The sequence below is a fragment of the Mesoplodon densirostris genome, chromosome 4 (genome assembly GCF_025265405.1).
Source record: "Mesoplodon densirostris isolate mMesDen1 chromosome 4, mMesDen1 primary haplotype, whole genome shotgun sequence".
NCBI lineage: Eukaryota > Metazoa > Chordata > Mammalia > Artiodactyla > Ziphiidae > Mesoplodon > Mesoplodon densirostris.
In genome coordinates this window covers 62,940,639-62,959,964 of record NC_082664.1, presented here as the reverse complement: position 1 = coordinate 62,959,964, position 19,326 = coordinate 62,940,639, and the positions used below count along the sequence as shown (strand labels likewise).

The 19,326-nt window shown below is 35.9% G+C and overlaps 2 protein-coding genes across 2 annotated transcripts in view; both read left to right on the top strand.

Moving 5' to 3' along the window:
* The window catches only part of TTC6 (tetratricopeptide repeat domain 6), a 216,366-nt gene that overhangs the window by 119,960 nt on the left and 77,080 nt on the right, over positions 1-19,326 (top strand). The window contains 2 exon segments of the mRNA XM_060098150.1: positions 712-816; positions 17,134-17,226. Coding sequence (XP_059954133.1) covers positions 712-816; positions 17,134-17,226 — 198 coding nt within the window.
* LOC132489240 (NADH dehydrogenase [ubiquinone] 1 subunit C2-like) lies at positions 2,004-2,501 on the top strand. The gene has a single exon (XM_060098149.1). The coding sequence runs from the start codon at positions 2,109-2,111 to the stop codon at positions 2,469-2,471; it is 363 nt and encodes a 120-aa protein (XP_059954132.1). The 5' UTR covers positions 2,004-2,108; the 3' UTR covers positions 2,472-2,501.

The window sequence follows — 19,326 nt, the reverse complement described above, 5'->3', positions numbered from 1 at the left end:
AAATTCCATTTCTCTTCCTTTTTATGCAGGGACAGCTATTGTTACAATTATGTTTTTTTCCAGTCCATGATTTTATACTTTATTAGATGTATTTATGACCCTAAACAATAAATACTATAGTTCTGTGTGTTCTGGGTACATATATATAAATGACACGATTTTGTATGTATCTTTCTAAAAGTTACTTATTTTACTGTTAATACTGTGCTTCTAAGATCCATCTATGGTTTGTAATTTTTGTGCTGGAATGGCTTTACAGTGTTTAGTTATATGAATATACCACATTTTATTCATCTGTTTCTCTATTAATTGACATTTAAATTGGGCTTTGTTTTTTGCTATTTCGTATACTGTATCAACATCCTTGTACATATCTCTTCATGAATACATGGAAGAATTTCCTTAGAATATATAGCTGGAAGTGAAATTATTGGATTATGTGGCATGTACATTTTCTATTTTACTAGAAATGGCCAGTTTGCCTCTAGTGTGGTTCTACTCATTTCCCACATCCTTGGCATCACTTGAAATTCCTGACTATATTTTTGCTAATCTGATGGGTATGATAAATTGTCTTTCCCAGATTTGCAGACCCTGTGGAACCAATCACCTCATTTTCTCAGCAGCTAGAACTAATTTTGATAGGAGCTTGGATATTTACCCTACGGACCATTTGTTAGTTTCTAATAGCCTTTTATGTTATTTTCAAAGGTGTCTGCTTATCCAGGATTTACCAAGTTCTTCTGGAATCTAACTTCACCCAAATTCTCTGTTCCAGTATCTGTCATAAAGGAAACCATATATCCAAAATATGAGGTAAAATACTGAATGACTTTTCTCTATTGTTATTTAATAATTAGACTGTATAATTGACTATGACATTAAATTTTACCAGACAGTTGTTATGTAAATTGTTGGTAAAGATTGCCATAATTGAATGATTGGATGGCACTATAGAAATTATACATATAAAATAAATAATTTTTATATGTATGTGTTATATGTGTATACATATATGCACACATAACCCCTAACTATATGTACACTTATGCAATACACTTATACGTATATTTCTAAAAAAAAGAAGTTGTTCTTATCCATGTTAATTTACCCAGTCAAAAAGAATATTCTCTTTTCTTTCTGAATGGATCATTTATTTGACTGACAAGATATAAAGCTTCTTGGGTTGTTTAGAAGGTCTTTATGATATTTTCATTTGCTTTTAAAAGTGCATTTTTAGTTAATGTTTAAGAAAGTTTAAAACTACCCAATACAATTATTAATCTATTTTCTTCTTCCCTTAAAGTGTTTGCTTGCTCTCATTTTATGTTTTACAGCATATTTTAAAAATTAGAAAAATGAAGAGAAGAAAACCAAAATCATCTGTTATTTTTCTCCCTCAAGACAATCACTGCCCACTTTCTCATCCATTTTCTTTCATTGTTAAAAATTCTTTTTCTTCCTCCTCCTCTTCTTTTTTTCTCCTTCCCCCCTTTTCTTCTTCCTACTTATATTTTCCTCTTAAAATAATTCTGTGATGAACATCATGGTGCATACATTTTTAATGGTATTTAGAATTAGTTTATTTGCATAGGATCCTAGATAGCTTACTGATAACACATATATCAGAAAAGAATAAGACATAAAGTTAATCATGGGGAAAGCATACCAGGGTATTAGCATAATAAATTCAGAGATAAGATTAAATCAAAGAAATTCTGTCCATATATGCCCTTGTTTGAAATGGTCATCAACATCATTGTTGATATTGAAACATCTTTACATTCCTTGCATTACTTGATTATGATGTATTATTTTAAAATATTATATTGAATTCTGTTAGGCAATATTTTATTATATTTTTAAAATATATACTTATGAGTGAAATATGTATTTAGTGTATTTTTTTTGTTGGACTCTGTTATCAAGGTCATTCTTGCTTTATAAAGGTAATTGGGAGTGTTTTGGGCGCCGCACCGCCTCGCGCCATGCCCTTCAGCCCCGCGCTCAGAGGTGAAATCTCGTGGCTTAGGCCTCGGCCGTGGTCTTGGTGATTTTCTTTGTAGTTGGAGGTCAGAGGCCAGGCCTCAAATGGGAACGGCCTCACCATGATGAACAGCCGGCCGGGCCAAGTACCCTTACAGTTCCTGCCGAATGAGGCCCGGAGCCTGCCGCCGCCCAAGCTAACCGACCCGCGGCTCATCTACGTCGGCTTCTTGGGTTACTGCTCCGGCCTGATTGATAACGCAATCCGGTGGCGGCCGGTGGTGTCAGCCGGTTTGCACTGCCAGCTTCTATATGTTACTTCCTTTATTTTTGTCGGATATTATCTTTTAAAACGTCAAGACTGTATGTATGCTCTGAGGGACCATGATATGTTTGCATATGTAAAGTCACATCCAGAGGATTTTCCTGAAAAAGATAAGAAAACTTATGGTGAAATTCTTGAAGAATTCCATCCAGTGCATTGAAGTCTCCAAAATGCTTGCTCCGGGTTCACTGATACCATTTTTTTTCTGAATTTTGTGGAACTGTTTCTGTGACATCTGAAGTTTATGTTAATGTATACATTAACACCTTGTGATTAAAATAGTCATCATAAGCAAAAAAAAAAAAGTTAATTGGGTAGCATTTCTTCTTTTTTAATATTCTGGAATTAAAATAGCATAGGAATAACCTTGAAAATGTGGAAGAATTCACTGTCTAGAAACATTTGAACTGTTTGGGAAGGTAATTTTTTGACAATTAAAACTTTATTTTCTAATTCTTGGGTTATTCATGTTTAATATTTTTCCTGAAGTCAGTTGGTTACATATTCTTACAGAAAGCCATCTATTCAATTGAAATTTATAAGCTTATATGCAGAGTTTGTATATATTCTCTCTTTAGTTTTAATCTCCATTTCTAAAGTTGCATTGTTTTCTTTCCCATTTCTAATGATATTTGGGGAAGTTTTTGCTTCCCTAGAATGAATTTTCTAGAAATTAGTTTAGTATTTTTTTTGGGTCTTTTCTCATTTATTTTCAATTACAAGTACCTTATTCTCTACTTGTCAAATGACTATACCCACATAGTGTAAAACCATCTCTTTAATATTTTTAGCAAGGTTTATGGTGTATGATTCCCTAGCTATTAGATATCATGACCAGTCATCCAGAAAAACAAATGAGTCCAACCTACCATATTTGACCAAAAAACTTCTGGATTAGTTATAAATTCAATTTTTGCCCCCTCTGAGTTTTTGTTGCTTCTCTTTTTGAAAATGTTTTGGTTATTGGTTTCCTGCTTCCACAGAAGGTTGACATCTCTATTTGGGCATTTTCCTAATTTCTTGTTGAAAATTTAATTTTTTTACCTTTCATATTTTTAACAAATATAAGTATTTTGACCTTATTTTATACATTTTTATTTATGGTGTGTTCATTTATTTTCTAAATAATTTCTATTGCAGTTTTCTTTATCTTTTTGATACACAACTTATATGGGAAAGTGTTTTTTTAACTTGTTGAAATTATTTTGTTTAATTTTTATTGTTTATCCTTATTAACATAAGAAAATATGTTCTTTAGAGTAACAGTTTCTTGGAATTTATTGATATTTGCTTTGTGGTTTACTAGATATCCCAATAGTATCTACAATTCTAATTCAATGCTATTATATGCAGTGACTTTTATATTGTAGCCGCACTAAGCGGTGTGCAGGTTTGGAATCAGACAGTATTGGATTTGAATCCCACTTGTTTTCTGGATACCCTTGTATTAGTATCTTAACTTCTTCTTTTAAAAAATTTTTATTTTTTTATTGAAGCATAGTTGATTTACCATGTTTCAGGTGTACAGCTAAGTGATTCAGTTATACATATATATATGTATGTATGTATATATGTGTTTTCTTTTCCAGATTCTTTTCCATTATAGGTTATTACAAGATATTGAATATAGTTCCCTATGCTATACAGTAGGTCCTTGTTGTTTATCTATAATATTTTATATATAGTAGTATGTATCTGTTAATTCCAAATTTCCAATTTATCTCTCCCCACTTTCCTCTTTGGTAACCATAAGTTTTTCTTAAGTATCTTAACTTTGTTTTCATAAGTATCTTAACTTCTTGAAGTCTCAGAGTTTTGTATGTAATGTGGGTGTTCTGGGGATTTAATAAGAGACTATGATGAATGGTAAGTGCTCAGTTAATAATAGGTTTAGCTGTTATATTGTTCTGTTATTCCATTCTTCTGTGGCATAGTTCTTTCACTTGATCTAAAAAATACTTTTTGAGACTTTCAATGCACCTGCTTTGTCAATTTCTCCATATGTTACTAATAGCTTTTACTTTATGTGAGTAGAAGCTGTTTATCTTTATTACGAATTTGGCAATGTTTTATCTTTCTTATGAATTCTGTCTCTTATCAGTTTTTGTTTTTGTTTTTGTTTTTGTTTTTTTTGGTGGTACGCGGGCCTCTCACTGCTGCGGCCTCTCCCGTTGCAGAGCACAGGCTCCGGACGCGCAGGCTCAGCGGCCATGGCTCACGGGCCCAGCCGCTCTGCAGCATGTGGGATCTTCCCGGACCAGGGCACGAACCCGTGCCCCCTGCATCGGCAGGCGGACTCTCAACCATTGCGCCACCAGGGAAGCCCTCCTATCAGTTTTGAATGACCTACTTTGGCCTATTTAATGCTGCAATTCTACTCTAATATGGCCAGCCCTGTGTTGTTATCTGTTTGTGTTCAGGAATATTTTCATTTTAATCATCTCTTTGTTATTTGTTTTGTTTTATATGAACCATATAAGTGACATGTGGTTAATTTGGTCTTACTAACATTATTTTATTTTGTGGTTTCTTTTCAAAATTTTCTTTCTAGTTTGTCTTTTGTTAAACTATTATTTTCTTTAGCAATATTATTGTCTGTGCTGTTTTCAGAGTGATAAGACCTATTAAAAATACTTAAGAATTTGCACAAGTAGTAGAAAAAATTCAAATACAAAGATGTGCATGGCATAAAGAGCACTCCCCATCTTGAATGCTGTCCTCCCCAGTCCTCTTCTCCCTGAAATCAACCATTGTCAAATGCATTGTATGTATCTATTCAGACATTTTCATTTTTATTTATGTCATACAGGTTTGTGCAGATTAATGTTTTTACATATGTGGAATAAGGTAATCTATATCGTTCTGCATCTTGATTTTTTTTCTCTTAAAACATAGTTGCACGTATCTTTGCGTACATATGTGTATTTTTCTATTTGGAATTCCTGGCCAAAGTGTATGTGTAATTTAAATTGGAAGATTATTGTGTATATTTGCACTTCCTTTTTTTAAGTGTAATCTAAACTTTTCATTTACTTAAGAAAATGATAATTATATATTTTGGGGAAACAATGCCATGAGCTAAAAAGAGAAGATTAATAACAAATTATATAAAAGATTCCTTAATGTAAAAGATGGGTGAATATTAATTGTGTAAATAGGTGTGGCATTCACAAAAAAAGATGTGATGCTCACATCTCCTTCAAGAGAATCTGATGGAAGAGCATACTTGGCCAGCCTCCAGCTGCTGTCCTGTAGGTCTACCATGGCATTCACTCCAGGGCCATTCTTCCTCTGGACTGCTCCCAGCCAGTGACTGAGCACAGGGGCTTTCTAAAGCTGACATTTTCCAGCTCAATGTGGGACTGTTTTATCAGGCACTTTGGCTCAGAGACTTTCCATCTGCCTGGCTGACTCTTTCTCAGAACTGGTCCATAATCTGAAGCTCTTCCTACCGAGTCCTTCCTCTCTTTTCCGCTTCCACAGTTGTCTGATCTACATCATGGTCTGAAGGCTCCCCCTGCATGTTGCTCCCTCTCTCTTTATCCTCCACTGGTAGCACCTGATTCTAAATGAACTGACACAATAGGGGTGTCTGCAATATGAGTACAATGTTGTCTAAACTGTGTGCTTATAAAGTATGAGCATGTATGTGTTTATAAAGTATGAGCATGTATTTTTCTGTCTTTGTATATAGGAAAGTGTGAATATAGGGAATTGAGAGTAGGCAGAATTGTCTGAACAGAAGTAGGAATTGTAGCAATTATAAGAAGCGTTGGTTAGAACTAGTGATGATGGGGTAATGCATTGGAAAGGTAGTCCAGAAGTAAATTGGTACTGGTGGTTGTTCACACCCAATGACCAGAAGGAAAAGGATCCAACAGGACTTTCTGGTACAAAAATAGGGCCCAGAACACTTTCCATTCACCAGAACTGTAATCAGACCTTTGTTCAAAGACTCTTGGTTTCTTTGAATGGAAAATGATATTTAGATACAAAGATCTGTGTGTCTCATTTCTTTTAAAAGCAACTTTTACCTGTTTATATATATTATGATTAGTGATATTTTTTGTTTTATCCTGCCATTTGATTTTTGTTTTTCATAGATGCTGCCTTTTGTTTGTTTTATATTCTCCTTTTATTTCCTATCTTAAATTTATCTTTTTTATAATTCCTTTAAAAAATGTCAGTGGTCTGCATATAATATATTCAGATTTAATTTTTTAAAATTTTTATTTATTTTTTTATTGAAGTAGAGTTGATTTACAATGTTGTGCCAATCTCTGCTGTGCAGCAAAGTGACTCAGTTACACACATACAGACATTTAAACAATTCTTTTCTATTATGGTTTATCACAGGATATTGAATATATTTCCCTGTGCTCTACAGTAGGACCTTGTTGTTTATCCATCCTATATATGTAGTTTACATCTGCTCATCCCACACTCCCAGTCCTTCCCTCCCCTACCACCCTCCCCCTTGGCAACCACGAGTCTGTTCTCTATGTCTGTGAGTCTGTTTTGTAGATAGGTTCATTTGTGCCATATTTTAGAATCCACATATAAGTGGTATCATATGGTATTTGTCTTTCTCTTTCTGACTTACTTCACTTAGTATGATAGTCTCTGGTTGCATCCATGTTGCTGCAAATGGCATTATTTCATTCTTTTTTATGGCTGAGTAGTATTCCATTGTGTATATGTACCACATCTTCTTTATCCATTCATCTGTCGATGGACATTTAGGTTGTGTCCATGTTTGGGTATTGTGAATAGTGCTGCTATGAACACAGGGGTGCATGTATCTTTTTGAATTATAGTTTTGTCTGGGTATATGCCCAGGAGTGGCATTGCTGGATCATATGGTAATTCTATTTTTAGTTTTCTGAGGAACCTCCATACCGTAATGTTTTCCATAGTGGCTGCACCAACTTACATTCCCGCCAACAGTGTAGGAGGGTTCCCTTTTCTTCATACCCTCTCCAACATTTGTCATTTGTAGACTTTTTAATGATGGCCATTCTGACCGGTGTGAGGTGGTACCTCACTGTAGTCTTGATTTGCATTTCTCTAATAATTAGTGATGCTGAGCATATTTTCACGTGCCTACTGGCCATCTGTATGTCTTCTTTGAAGAAATGTCTATTCAGGTCTTCTGCCCTTATTTTCATTTATTAACTATTTGGGTAAATTGTGTTTTATCATGCCTACTTTGGAAGTTATATATATTGTTTCTTATTCCTATGATGGTTTCCATAGAATATATATGTTTAACTTATCAGTAGCTAATATTTTTTGTTGTTGTTTGTTTTTTAAATTTTTTTCTGCACCATGCAGCATGTGGGAACTTAGTACCCTAACCAGGGATCGAACTTATGCTCCCTGCAGTGGAACCGTGGAGTCTTAACCACTAGACCAGGGAAGTCCCTCAATATCAATATTAATCAGTACCTTTATACTCTTCCAGAAAACTACAATGACTTTAAACCTTTTATTCCATTTACTCCTTTTTGATTTAATATGCTCTAACTTGGTACATTTTTAGATCCTTATCTTTTAAAATTCCAAAGACATTATTCTTATCATTTTATGCAATATTCCTTATGTTTTACCCATGTATTTATCTCTCTCTCTTTTCCTTCCTATTTTTTGGGGGGGGCAAAAATTATTTTTTTACACAGATTTTCATCTATTCACTTTTGCTTACAACACCAAATTACTTACATAACATTATACTATAACAATGAACCTTTCTGTTTTTTGCGCATCTCAGACCATCCTGTCTGGAATCATTTTGCCCTCTGCTAAAGTATATCTTTTAGAACTTGCTTTAAGGAAAGTGGTAAAATCCTGTTTTTTCTTTGTTTCAAATGTCTTTGTATTCATGCTTGTGGGATATTTTACTTGGGGATAATACAATTGCAAATATTTACTTTTAGCACACTAATGATGTTCCACAATTTTCTGGTGTACACTGTGGCTGTTGAGAATTGAGTCTTAAGTATGAATCCTTCGAACATAATCAATTCTCTGCATCCTCCCCCTAACTTTTTACTTTTAAGTTATTCTCTTTTCTTCCATACAGTTTCAGTATGATGTGTCTAGTTGTAGATTTCTTCTTATTTATTGTATTTAGGAATAATTGGGATTTTTGAATCTGTGGTTTGATATATTTCATCAGCTATGTAAAATTTTTAGTCACTATTTCTTCTTATTTTGCCTCTGTCCATTCTCTCTTTCATTTTCTGGGACTTTAATCACATGTATTAGCTACTTTTTTTTCTCTTGAAACTGGATCCTGGACAATTTTTTCTGATCTGTCTTTAGTTCAGGTTCATAAATTCTTTCTTCAGTTATGCTTAAAATATTGTTAAACTTGTTCTCTGTATTTTAAAATTTGGTTTTGTATTTTTCTTTTTAGAATTTATATATTTCCTCCAAACCTATTATGTTCTGGTGTTTTGTTTCTTTGTGCACCTGTCTGTCTTTAAATGTTTATCATTGTATTTAAAACATTATTTTTAGTAAATATTTGAGACCTGGAATGGCAGTTCCTCCTCTAGAGAAAAAAAATTTTTTTCAGAACCTGAAATCTGTACCACTCAACCTAAATTTAAGGTTGAGGCTTGAGTTTCTGTGAACACCTTGTGACAGAGCCTAGGCTGAAAGTATACACAAATGTTGATTTACTTCCATTCACTCCTAATCTGAGGGTACAGCCCTGTAGTATCCCTGTAGCCTTGGATACTTGTATATTTTATATATATAAAATCCGTTTCCATACCTCAGGGAGATTCTGGGCCTGGATTTCTGTCATCCTTGCCCTCAAATGTTGCAGATATGCAGTTCAGCTTTGCAACGGTTTTGGCAAACATCTTGCAAACAAAATCATCTTTGAAAACTGGGTTTACATTTTCAGGTTTTTGCTTTTTCCTATATTTTTCCTCAGTATTTCTTCATCATCTTCTTAGCTTTTTGATGCTTTGAAGATTATCTTTGACATAATACACACTTTCTTAGTTGTTCTCAGCAGTTGTTCTCAGAAGAAGTACCTAGCATGCCATAATTAGAAGCAGAAGTCATAACTGACTTTTAAGGTAGCAAAACTGTTTCAATTTCCATCTGCATCCCAGCTTTTATTACATGCATACTAATTTTAGCAATATTCCTGTAGTAGAGGAGGAGAATTTTTACATCATGTGTCAGGTAAGCAATGCTGTAATTGCCCTGGGCCATATCCTGACAGGTTCCTAGATATGAACCACATTCTCTCCTTTATTTTTTTCTTAACATCTTTATTGGAGTATAATTGCTTTAAAATGATGTGTTACTTTCTGCTTTATAACAAAGTGAATCAGCTATACATATGCATATATCCCCATATCTCCTCCCTGTTACGTCTCCCTCCCACCCTCCCTATCCCACCCCTCCAGGTGGTCACAGAGCACTGAGCTGATCTCCCTGTGCCATGTGGCTGCTACCCACTATCTATTTTACATTTGGTAATATATATAAGTATATGCCACTCTCTCACCTCATCCCAGCTTACCCTTCCCCCTCCCCCGTGTCCTCAAGTCCATTCTCTACGTCTCCATCATTATTCCTGTCCTGCCCCTAGGTTCTTCAGAACCATTTTTTTTTTAGATTCCATATATATGTGTTAGCATACGGTATTTGTTTTTCTCTTTCTGACTTAACTTCACTCTGTAGGAAAGACTCAAGGTCCACCCACCTCACTACAAATAACTCAATTTCGTTTCTTTATATGGCTGAGTAATATTCCATTGTATATATGTGCCACATCTTCTTTATCAGTTTATCTGTCAATGGACCCTTTGGTTGCTTCCATGTCCTCGCTATTGTAAATAGTGCTGCAATGAACATTGTGGTACACGACTCTTTTTGAATTATGATTTTCTCAGGGTATATGCCCAGTAGTGGGATTGCTGTGTCATATGGTAGTTCTATTTTTAGTTTTATAAGGAAACTCCATTCTCTTCTCCATAGTGGCTATATCAATTTACATTCCCACCAACAGTGCAAGAGGGTTCCCTTTTCTCCACACCCTCACCAGCATTTATTATTTGTTGATTTTTTTTTGTGTGTGTGTGGTACACGGTCCTCTCACTGCTGTGGCCTCTCCCATTGCGGAGCACAGGCTCCGGACGCGCAGGCTCAGCGGCCATGGCTCACGGGCCCAGCTGCTCCACAGCATGTGGGATCCTCCCGGACCAGGGCACAAACCCACGTCCCCTGCATCGGCAGGCGGACTCTCAACCACTGCGCCACCAGGGAAGCTCTATTTGTTGATTTTTTTATGATGGCCATTCTGACTGGTGTGAGGTGATACTTCATTGTAGATTTGAGTTGCATTTCTCTAATGATTAGTAATGTTGAGCATCCTTTTCTGTGTTTGTTGGCAATCTGTATATCTTCTTTGGAGAAATGTCTATTTAGGTCTTCTGCCTTTTTTGAGTTTGGTTGCTTGTTTTTTGATATTGAACTGCATGAGCTGCTTGAAAATTTTAGAGATTAATCCTTTGTAAGTTCCTTCGTTTGCAACTATTTTCTCCCATTCTGAGGGTTGTCCTTTCATCTTGTTTATGTTTTCCTTTGCTGTGCAAAAGCTTTTAAGTTTCATTAGGACCCATTTGTTTACTTTTGTTTTTATTTCCATTTCTCTCGGAGGTGGGTCAAAAAGGATCTTGCTGTGAATTATAATTGTCATAGAGTGTTCTGCCTATGTTTTCCTCTAAGAGTTTGATAGTGTCTGGCATTACTTTTAAGTCTTTAATCCATTTTGAGTTTATTTTTGTGTATGGTGTTAGGGAGTGTTCTAATTTCATTCTTTTACATGTAGCTGTCCAGTTTTCCCAGCACTGCTTATTGGAGAGGCTGTCTTTTCTCCATTGTATATTCTTGCCTCCTTTATCAAAAATAAGGTGACCATATGTGCATGGGTTTATCTCTGGGCTTTCTATCCTGTTCCATTGATCTATATTTCTGTTTTTGTGCCAGTACCATACTGTCTTGATTACTGTAGCTTTGTAGTATAGTCTGAAGTCAGGGAGGCTGATTCCTCCAGTGCCTTTTTCCTTTCTCAAGTTTGCTTTGGCTATTCGGGTCTCTTGTGTTTCCATACAAATTGTGAAATTTTTTGTTCTAGTTCTGTGAAAAATGCCATTGGTAGTCTGATAGGGATTGCATTGAATCTGTAGATTGCTTTGGGTAGTATAGTCATTTTCACAATGTTGATTCTTCCAATCCAAGAACATGGTATATCTCACCATCTGTTTGTATCATCTTTAATTTCTTTCATCAGTGTCTTATAGTTTTCTGAATACAGGTCTTTCGTCTCCTTAGGTAGGTTTATTCCTAGGTATTTTACTCTTTTTGTTGCAGTCGTACATGGGAGTGTTTCCTTCATTTCTCTTTCAAATTTTTCATCATTAGTGTATAGGACTGCAAGAGATTTCTGTGCATTAATTTTGTATCCTGCTACTTTACCAAATTCATTGATTAGCTCTAGTAGTTTTCTGGTAGCATCTTTAGGATTTTCCATGAAGAGTAACCTGTCATCTGCAAACAGTGACAGTTTTACTGCTTCTTTTCAGATTTGGATTCCTTTTATTTCTTTTTCCTCTCATTGCTGTGGCTAAAACTTCCAAAACTATGTTGCATAATAGTGGTGAGAGTGGACAACCTTGTCTTTTTCCTGATGTTAGAGGAAATGGTTTCAGTTTTTGGCTTCAGTTTTTCACCATTGAGAACAATGTTGGCTCTGGGTTTGTTATATATGGCCTTTATTATGTTGAGGTAAGTTCCCTCTATGACTACTTTTGGGCAGATTTTTATCATAAATGGGTGTTGAATTTTGTTGAAAGCTTTTTCTGTATCTGTTGAGATTATCATGTGGTTTTTATCCTTCAGTTTGTTAATATGGTGTATCACATTGATTGATTTGCATATATTGAAGAATCCTTGCATTCCTGGGGTAAACCCCAGTTGATCATGGTGTATGATCCTTTTAATGTGCTGCTGGATACTGTGTGCTAGTATTTTGTTGAGGATTTTTGCATGTATGTTCATCATTGATATTGGCCTTTAGTTTTCCTTCTTTGTGACCTCTTTGTCTGGTTTTGGTATCAGGGTGATAGCGGCCTCATAGAATGAGTTTTGGGAGTGTTCCTCCCTCTGTTATATTTTGGAAGAGTTTGAGAAGGATAGGTGTTAGCTCTTCTCTAAATGTCTGATAGAATTCGCCTGTGAAGCCATCTGGTCCTGGGCTTTTGTTTGTTGGAAGATTTTTAATCACAGTTTCAATTTCAGTGCTTGTGATTTGTCTGTTTATATTTTCTGTTTCTTCCTGGTTCAGTCCTGGAAGGTTGTGCTTTCCTAGAATTTGTCCATTTCTTCCACGTTGTCCATTTTATTGGCGTATAGTTGCTGTAGTAATCTCTCATGATCCTTTGTATTTCTGCAGTGTCAGTTGTTACTTCTTTTTCATTTATAATTCTATTGATTTGAGTCTTCTTCCTTTTTTTCTTGATGAGTCTGGCTAATGGTTAATCAATTACGTTTATCTTCTCAAAGAAGAAACTTTTAGTTTCATTAATCTTGTCTATTGTTTCCTTCATTTCTTTTTCCTTTATTTCTGATCTGATCTTTATGATTTTTTTCATTCTGCTAACTTTGGGGTTTTTTTGTTCTTCTTTCTCTAATTGCTTTAGGTGTAAGAATAGGTTGTTTATTTGAGATGTTTCCTGTTTGTTAAGGTAGGATTGTATCGCTATAAGCTTCCCTCTTAGAACTGCTTTTGCTGCACCCCATAGGTTTTGGGTCATTGTGTTTTCATTGTCATTTTTTTTCTAGGTATTTTTTGATTTCCTCATTGATTTCTTCAGTGATCTCTTGGTTATTTAGTAGTGTATTGTTTAGTTCCATGTGTTTGTATTTTTTACAGATTTCTTTTCCTGTAATTGTTATCTAGTCTCACAGAGTTGTGGTCGGAAAAGACACTTGACATGATTTCAATTTTCTTAAATTTACCAAGGCTTGATTTGTGACCCAAGGTATGATCTCTCCTGGAAAATGTTCCATGAGCACTTGGGAAGAAAGTGTATTCTGTTGTTTTTGGGTGGAATGTCTTATAAATATCAATTAAGTCCATCTTGTTTAATGAACCATTTAAAGCTTGTGTTTCCTTATATATTTTCATTTTGGATGATCTGTGCATTGGTGAAAGTGGAGTGTTAAAGTCCCCTACTATGATTGTGTTACTGTCGATTTCCCCCTTTATGGCTGTTAGCAGTTGCCTTATGTATTGAGGTGTTGTTATGTTGGGTGCATAAATATTTACAATCATTATATCTTCTTTTTGGATTGATCCCTTGATCATTATGTAGTGTGCTTGTCTTTTGTGATAGTCTTTATTTTAAAGTTTATTTTGTCTGAAATGAGAATTGCTACTCCAGCTTTCTTTTGATGTCCCTTTGCATGGAATATCTTTTTCCATCCCCTGACTTTCAGTGTGTATGTGTCCATAGGTCTGAAGTGGGTCTCTTGTAGACAGCATATATACAAGTCTTGTTTTTGTATCCATTCAGCCAGCCTATGTCTTTTGGTTGGAACATTTAGTCCATTTACATTTAAGGTAGCTATCAATATGTATGTTCCTGTTACCATTTTCTTAATTGTTTTGGGTTTGTTATTGTAGGTCCTTCCCTTCTCTTGTGTTTCCTGCCTAGAGAAGTTCCTTTAACATTTGTTGTAAAGCTGGTATGGTGGTGCTGAATTCTCTTAGCTTTTGCTTGTCTGTAAAGCTTTTAATTTCTCCATCGAATCTGAATGAGATCCTTGCTGGGTAGAGTAATCTTGGTTGTAGGTTTTTCCCTTTCATCTCTTTAAATATGTCCTGTCACTCCTTTCTGGATTGCAGAGTTTCTTCTGAAAGATCAGCTGTTAACCTTATGGGGATTCTCTTGTATGTTATTTGTTGTTTTTCCTTTGCTGCTTTTAATATTTTTTCTTTGCATTTAATTTTTGATAGTTTGATTAATATGTGTCTTGGCGTGTTTCTCCTTGGATTTATCCTCTATGGGACTCTCTGCACTTCCTGAAGTTGATTGACTATTTCCTTTCCCTTTTAAGGTAGTTTTCAACTATAATCTCTTTAAATATTTTCTCCGTCCCTTTCTTTTTGTCTTCTTCTTCTGGAACTCTTGTAATTCGAATGTTGGTGCATTTAAATGTTGTCCCAGATGTTTCTGAGATTGTCCTCAATTCTTTTCATTCTTTTTTCTTTATTTTGCTCTGCAGTAGTTATTTCCAGTATTTTATCTTTATGTCACTTATCCATTCTTCTGCCTCAGTTATTCTGCTATTGATTCCTTCTAGAGAATTTTTAATTTCAATTGTTTTGTTGTTCATCATCGTTTGTTTGCACTTTAGGTCTTCTAGGTCCTTGTTAAACATTTCTTGTATATTCTCCATTCTGGTTCAAAGATTTTGGATATCTTTACTATCATTACTCTGAATTCTTTTTCAGGTAGACTGCCTATTTCCTCTTCTTTTGTTTGGTCTGGTGGGTTTTTATCTTGCTCCTTCATCTGCTGTGTGTTTCTCTGTTTTCTCATTTTGCTTAATCCACTGTGTTTGGGGTCTCCTTTTTGCAGGTTGCAGTTTCACTTCCTGTTGCTTTTGGTGTCTGCCCCTAGTGGCTAAGGTTGGTAAGTGGGTTTTATATGCTTCCTGGTGGAGGGGACTGGTGCCTGTGTTCTGGTGGATGAGGCTGGAGCTTGTCTTTCTGGTGGGCAGGACTGCATCCGGTGGTGTGTTTTAGGGTTTCTCTGACCTTACTGTGATTATAGGCAACCTTTATGCTAGTGAGTGGGGTTGTGTTCCTGTCTTGCTAGTTGTTTGGCCTAGGGGGTCCAGCAGTGTTATCTTGCTGGTGCTACAGTGCTGGAGACAGATGAGTGGAGCTGGAGATCTCTGGGAGAGCTTTTGCCATTTGTTATTATATGGAGCCAGGAGGTCTGTGGTGGAGCAATGTCCTGAACTCAGCTCTCCCACCTCAGAGGCACAGGCCTGACACCCGGCTGGAGCACCAAGATCCTGTCAGCCACCCGGGTTTTGGGAAGTCTGAGGTCTTCTGCCAGCGTTTAGTAGGTGTTCTGTAGTAGTTGTTCCACATGTAGATGTATTTCTGATGTATTTGTGGGGAGGAAGGTGATCTCCACGTCTTACTCCTTCGCCATCTTGAAGGTCTCCTTCCACATTCTCTTTTTAAAAAGCAATCATTGATCGTTAGTAGGCTCTACTGTTCTGATATCTATAAAGTGCAGTGTTAAAATTTTTGTCCTTGTTACTGTTAAAAGCATTGTTTTAAGTATGTAATAGCTGCTATTCCATCATATTTGAATATTTTTGTGCAAGCATATGGCAAAATAGTTCCAAAATCTGTTGTGTGTCACATAGTTTGTCTTTGAAGAATAATGATGAAAGTGACCAGGTATCTTTCTGTCATGTTCAGTAATTCTCTTACCTTACATTGTGCTATAACTACTTTCCATAAATACAACAGAGAGGATGAACAAAAATTCAATGCTGGTGATTCTTAAATTACCCATAGCCTTCTGCATATCTGTTCCATTCTCAGTGATAACTGTGTGATACTCTTTTTAAAAATTTATTTATTCATTTATTTTTTGGCTGCGTTGGGTCTTTGTCTAGGCATGCAGGCTCTGTGGTGCGCAGGCTTCTCTAGTTGCAGCACACAGGCTTAGTTGCGGTGTGTGGGATCTTAGTTCTCCCACCAGGGATCGAACCCAGGCCCCCTGCATTGGGAGCGCCGAGTCTTAACACCTGGACTGCCAGGGAAGTCCCTACGTGATACTTTTAAAAGTTGCTTTTCTATTGAATAAATATTTAAAATTTTTGAAATGTTAGTTGAGACCTAAAAATTTCAACAAACAAAGCAGAAGAAGGATTTTATTCATTGTGTATCCATCGGGCTATGAACCTTAGGTCTTGTAGTTGTTTCTATATATCCAAATCTCTGATTACAAGATAGAGAAGTAGCACATTTAATAATAATCATGGGCTTCCCTGGTGGCACAGTGGTTGAGAGTCCGCCTGCCGATGCAGGGGACGCGGGTTTGTGCCCCGGTCCGGGAAGATCCCACATGCCGCGGAGCAGTTAGGCCCGTGAGCCATGGCCGCTGAGCCTGCGCATCCGGAGCCTGTGCTCTGCAACGGGAGGGGCCACAACAGTGAGAGGCCTGCGTACTGCAAAAAAAAAAAAAAAAAAAAAAAATCATAATTATTGCAGTAATTCACCCTTACAACAATAAATATTTATATAATTTAATTGACTGAGTTAAAATTATAAAGCATTTAAGGAAATTTTCATTCCAATTAATATTTAGAATGCTTACTTGTATTTGTCAGTGAATAGTTGCATATTGTCAGTAACTCCAAATGATATGTTTTGTTCATAATACTGACGTTGATATACTAAAGAGATTCAATGCCAACCTATGAGGTCATAGGACCATCGATTGCTCTTAAGACCAGGGATGTCAGAAATAATGTAGAAGTATCTCTTTGGCTAAAGTCCAATGCCGAAGCCAAACTGTGGGTTTTGGCCAAATACTTAGTCTGCAGCCAGACTTTGATGCATCTCTGGTGTTTTCTAGAATTCTACCTTTCCTGTATATTGCTCTTTCGGTAACAGTGTTATACTATGAAGCAATGGTAATCATAGGCTTTTAAAAGTATTCCACTATATAGCTTAAAACTGTTATCTTTTTTTTTTATCACAGAGTGTGCAAGCAAGCAGAATTTTATTTGAGAAATTTACATCTGAAAGCAAGGAAAGTATCATTACTTTAAATCAGTGTAGGAGAAGTTCTAGGGTAAGTATAATTTTGATTCTAAATTATGGGTTGGTGGCTTTATGTGACTACAGTTCAGATATTATTTCTGGTGATTTCAGAAATAATTTCTTGATGCTTCCTCATTCTGGGAAATGCCTCAGAAAATTCACTAGTGTCTTTGCAGAGGACATGTTTCCTCTTTCAAATCTGTGGTCTTTATGACACTCAGAAGATATTATTTACTAATCAATAGCAGGATATCTGCTGTGAGTTTTCCTAAAATTCCCAAAACGTCTGGGTTTGCATTCATTTATCACTGCTTGCCGAGGTCTTAAATGATCAAAGGAACATGTTTATGAATCTTTTGACCAAATGCAGGGATGGAATTGTTTATGGCTATGAAACAGAGTAAAACTGAATTCTCTAAATGGTGATTGGACTCATGCCCATGACATTATTATCCCTTCAGTGTATCTAAATAAACTAATTAATAAACACAATTGGAGAGAAAAGGGCGATTGAGGGAAGAAGAAAGGTATGAAATTTATATTAGTGGTTTAATAAATATCTTGAACTTTATCAGGGACAAACAAGAAAGGGTTTTATTTTTCTTTCCTTAAGGCATTCAGCCCTTACTCCCCTTGGTGATCACTTGGGATGCTGAGTGTCACATAGTAGAGAGCCTTATTGACCTTGGACAAATCAAATCCCCATTCTGGTCAGTTACACTAGGTTTAATATGTGTCTGTGCCTCCTTCCGTATTCCCCAAACAGTCAGGTAATACTTTTTGTTTTGGAGTAATATTTCTATTTAATATAGATCACTTTTGCTGTTTTTAACATATATCACTATTGCCTATTAAATATTTGTCCTCATATATGTTTTATCTTTTTATTTTTCATTAGTCTGAGTAATATGGGGGTCATATCATTCTTGTTTTATCCACAGCACCTAGAACAGTGACCATCACTTAAAAACATAATTGAACCAACAAATGACACTTTCTAGTTTGGAATGCATAGACTACTCTAGTAGCATTACTTATACCTACCTGTCAGATATTACTGTTTTTAACGGCTGTTTCTAATCCATCCTCCCTATTGTCCCCAGCAATGTTCTTAAAACACAGGTGTAATTACAACACTCAATCTCAACAAACTGAATAACTCCACCTATCAAAGTCAGAGTGCTTAACTAAGCCTCATAACCTGGCCTTGACTATATTTTCTATTTTACCTCCCATTATGCTTCTGCTTCCATGTAACCCCCAGGTACCCTGTACTCTGCCTGCACCAGAGTCCTTGGGGACTAAAATCCCAGAACTTTGACACTTCTCTGTGTTTGTTTAGGCTATTCCGTTGGCCTGGGATGTTCTCAACCCCTTCTCAGTTTATGGAAATGTCACTACCTTTTACAGGCCGGCCCTAATGCTACCTCTTCAATCTGGTCAATCCAGGATCCTTTCCATTCTGAATTGACCTCCACCTCTCCTGTGCTCTCTTTATACCTGATTCATGCTATCTTTACAGTCATTGTTACAGCTGCTTTGGATTATAGTTACTTCTTTATGTCTGTTTCCACCATCATACATGAAATATGTCATTTTTTTGTACTTTCTACTCTATTTAGTATGTTAGTACTTCACAACTCTTTTAGTATAATAGTTCTCATAGCAAATAATAATATTTGTGTGGCCTTATGGGGTAACAGGTTGAGGTTGCTCATGATTTAGAGGAGACTGTTCAGTAGCCACTGAAAAGTAGGAGGAACAGTAGCCACTCCAGGTCCCACTAGTGCAGCCCCAGGGCTAAGAGGATTAATGGCCCAGCATATCTATGGCACATTTGCACACACCTGTGCTACTTTCTGGAAACTTTAGTGTTTGTTATATATGTTGAATTAAAACAATAAGATAGCTGGCATTGTTACACACTTTTCAAAATTAATTGATGGATTTTAAGCTCTGCTCCCATCTGTGAAGTCAGTGATTTCAAAATCAGTAAGAACCTGTATTTTAATTAGTGTTTCTGCATTTCATTAATTTACTTAAACAGTTATTATTAGCCGATTGTCATATGATATTTTAGTTTACCAAATAGTGTCTAGAGTCAGTGTATATTTGTCATTTAATTATTTCA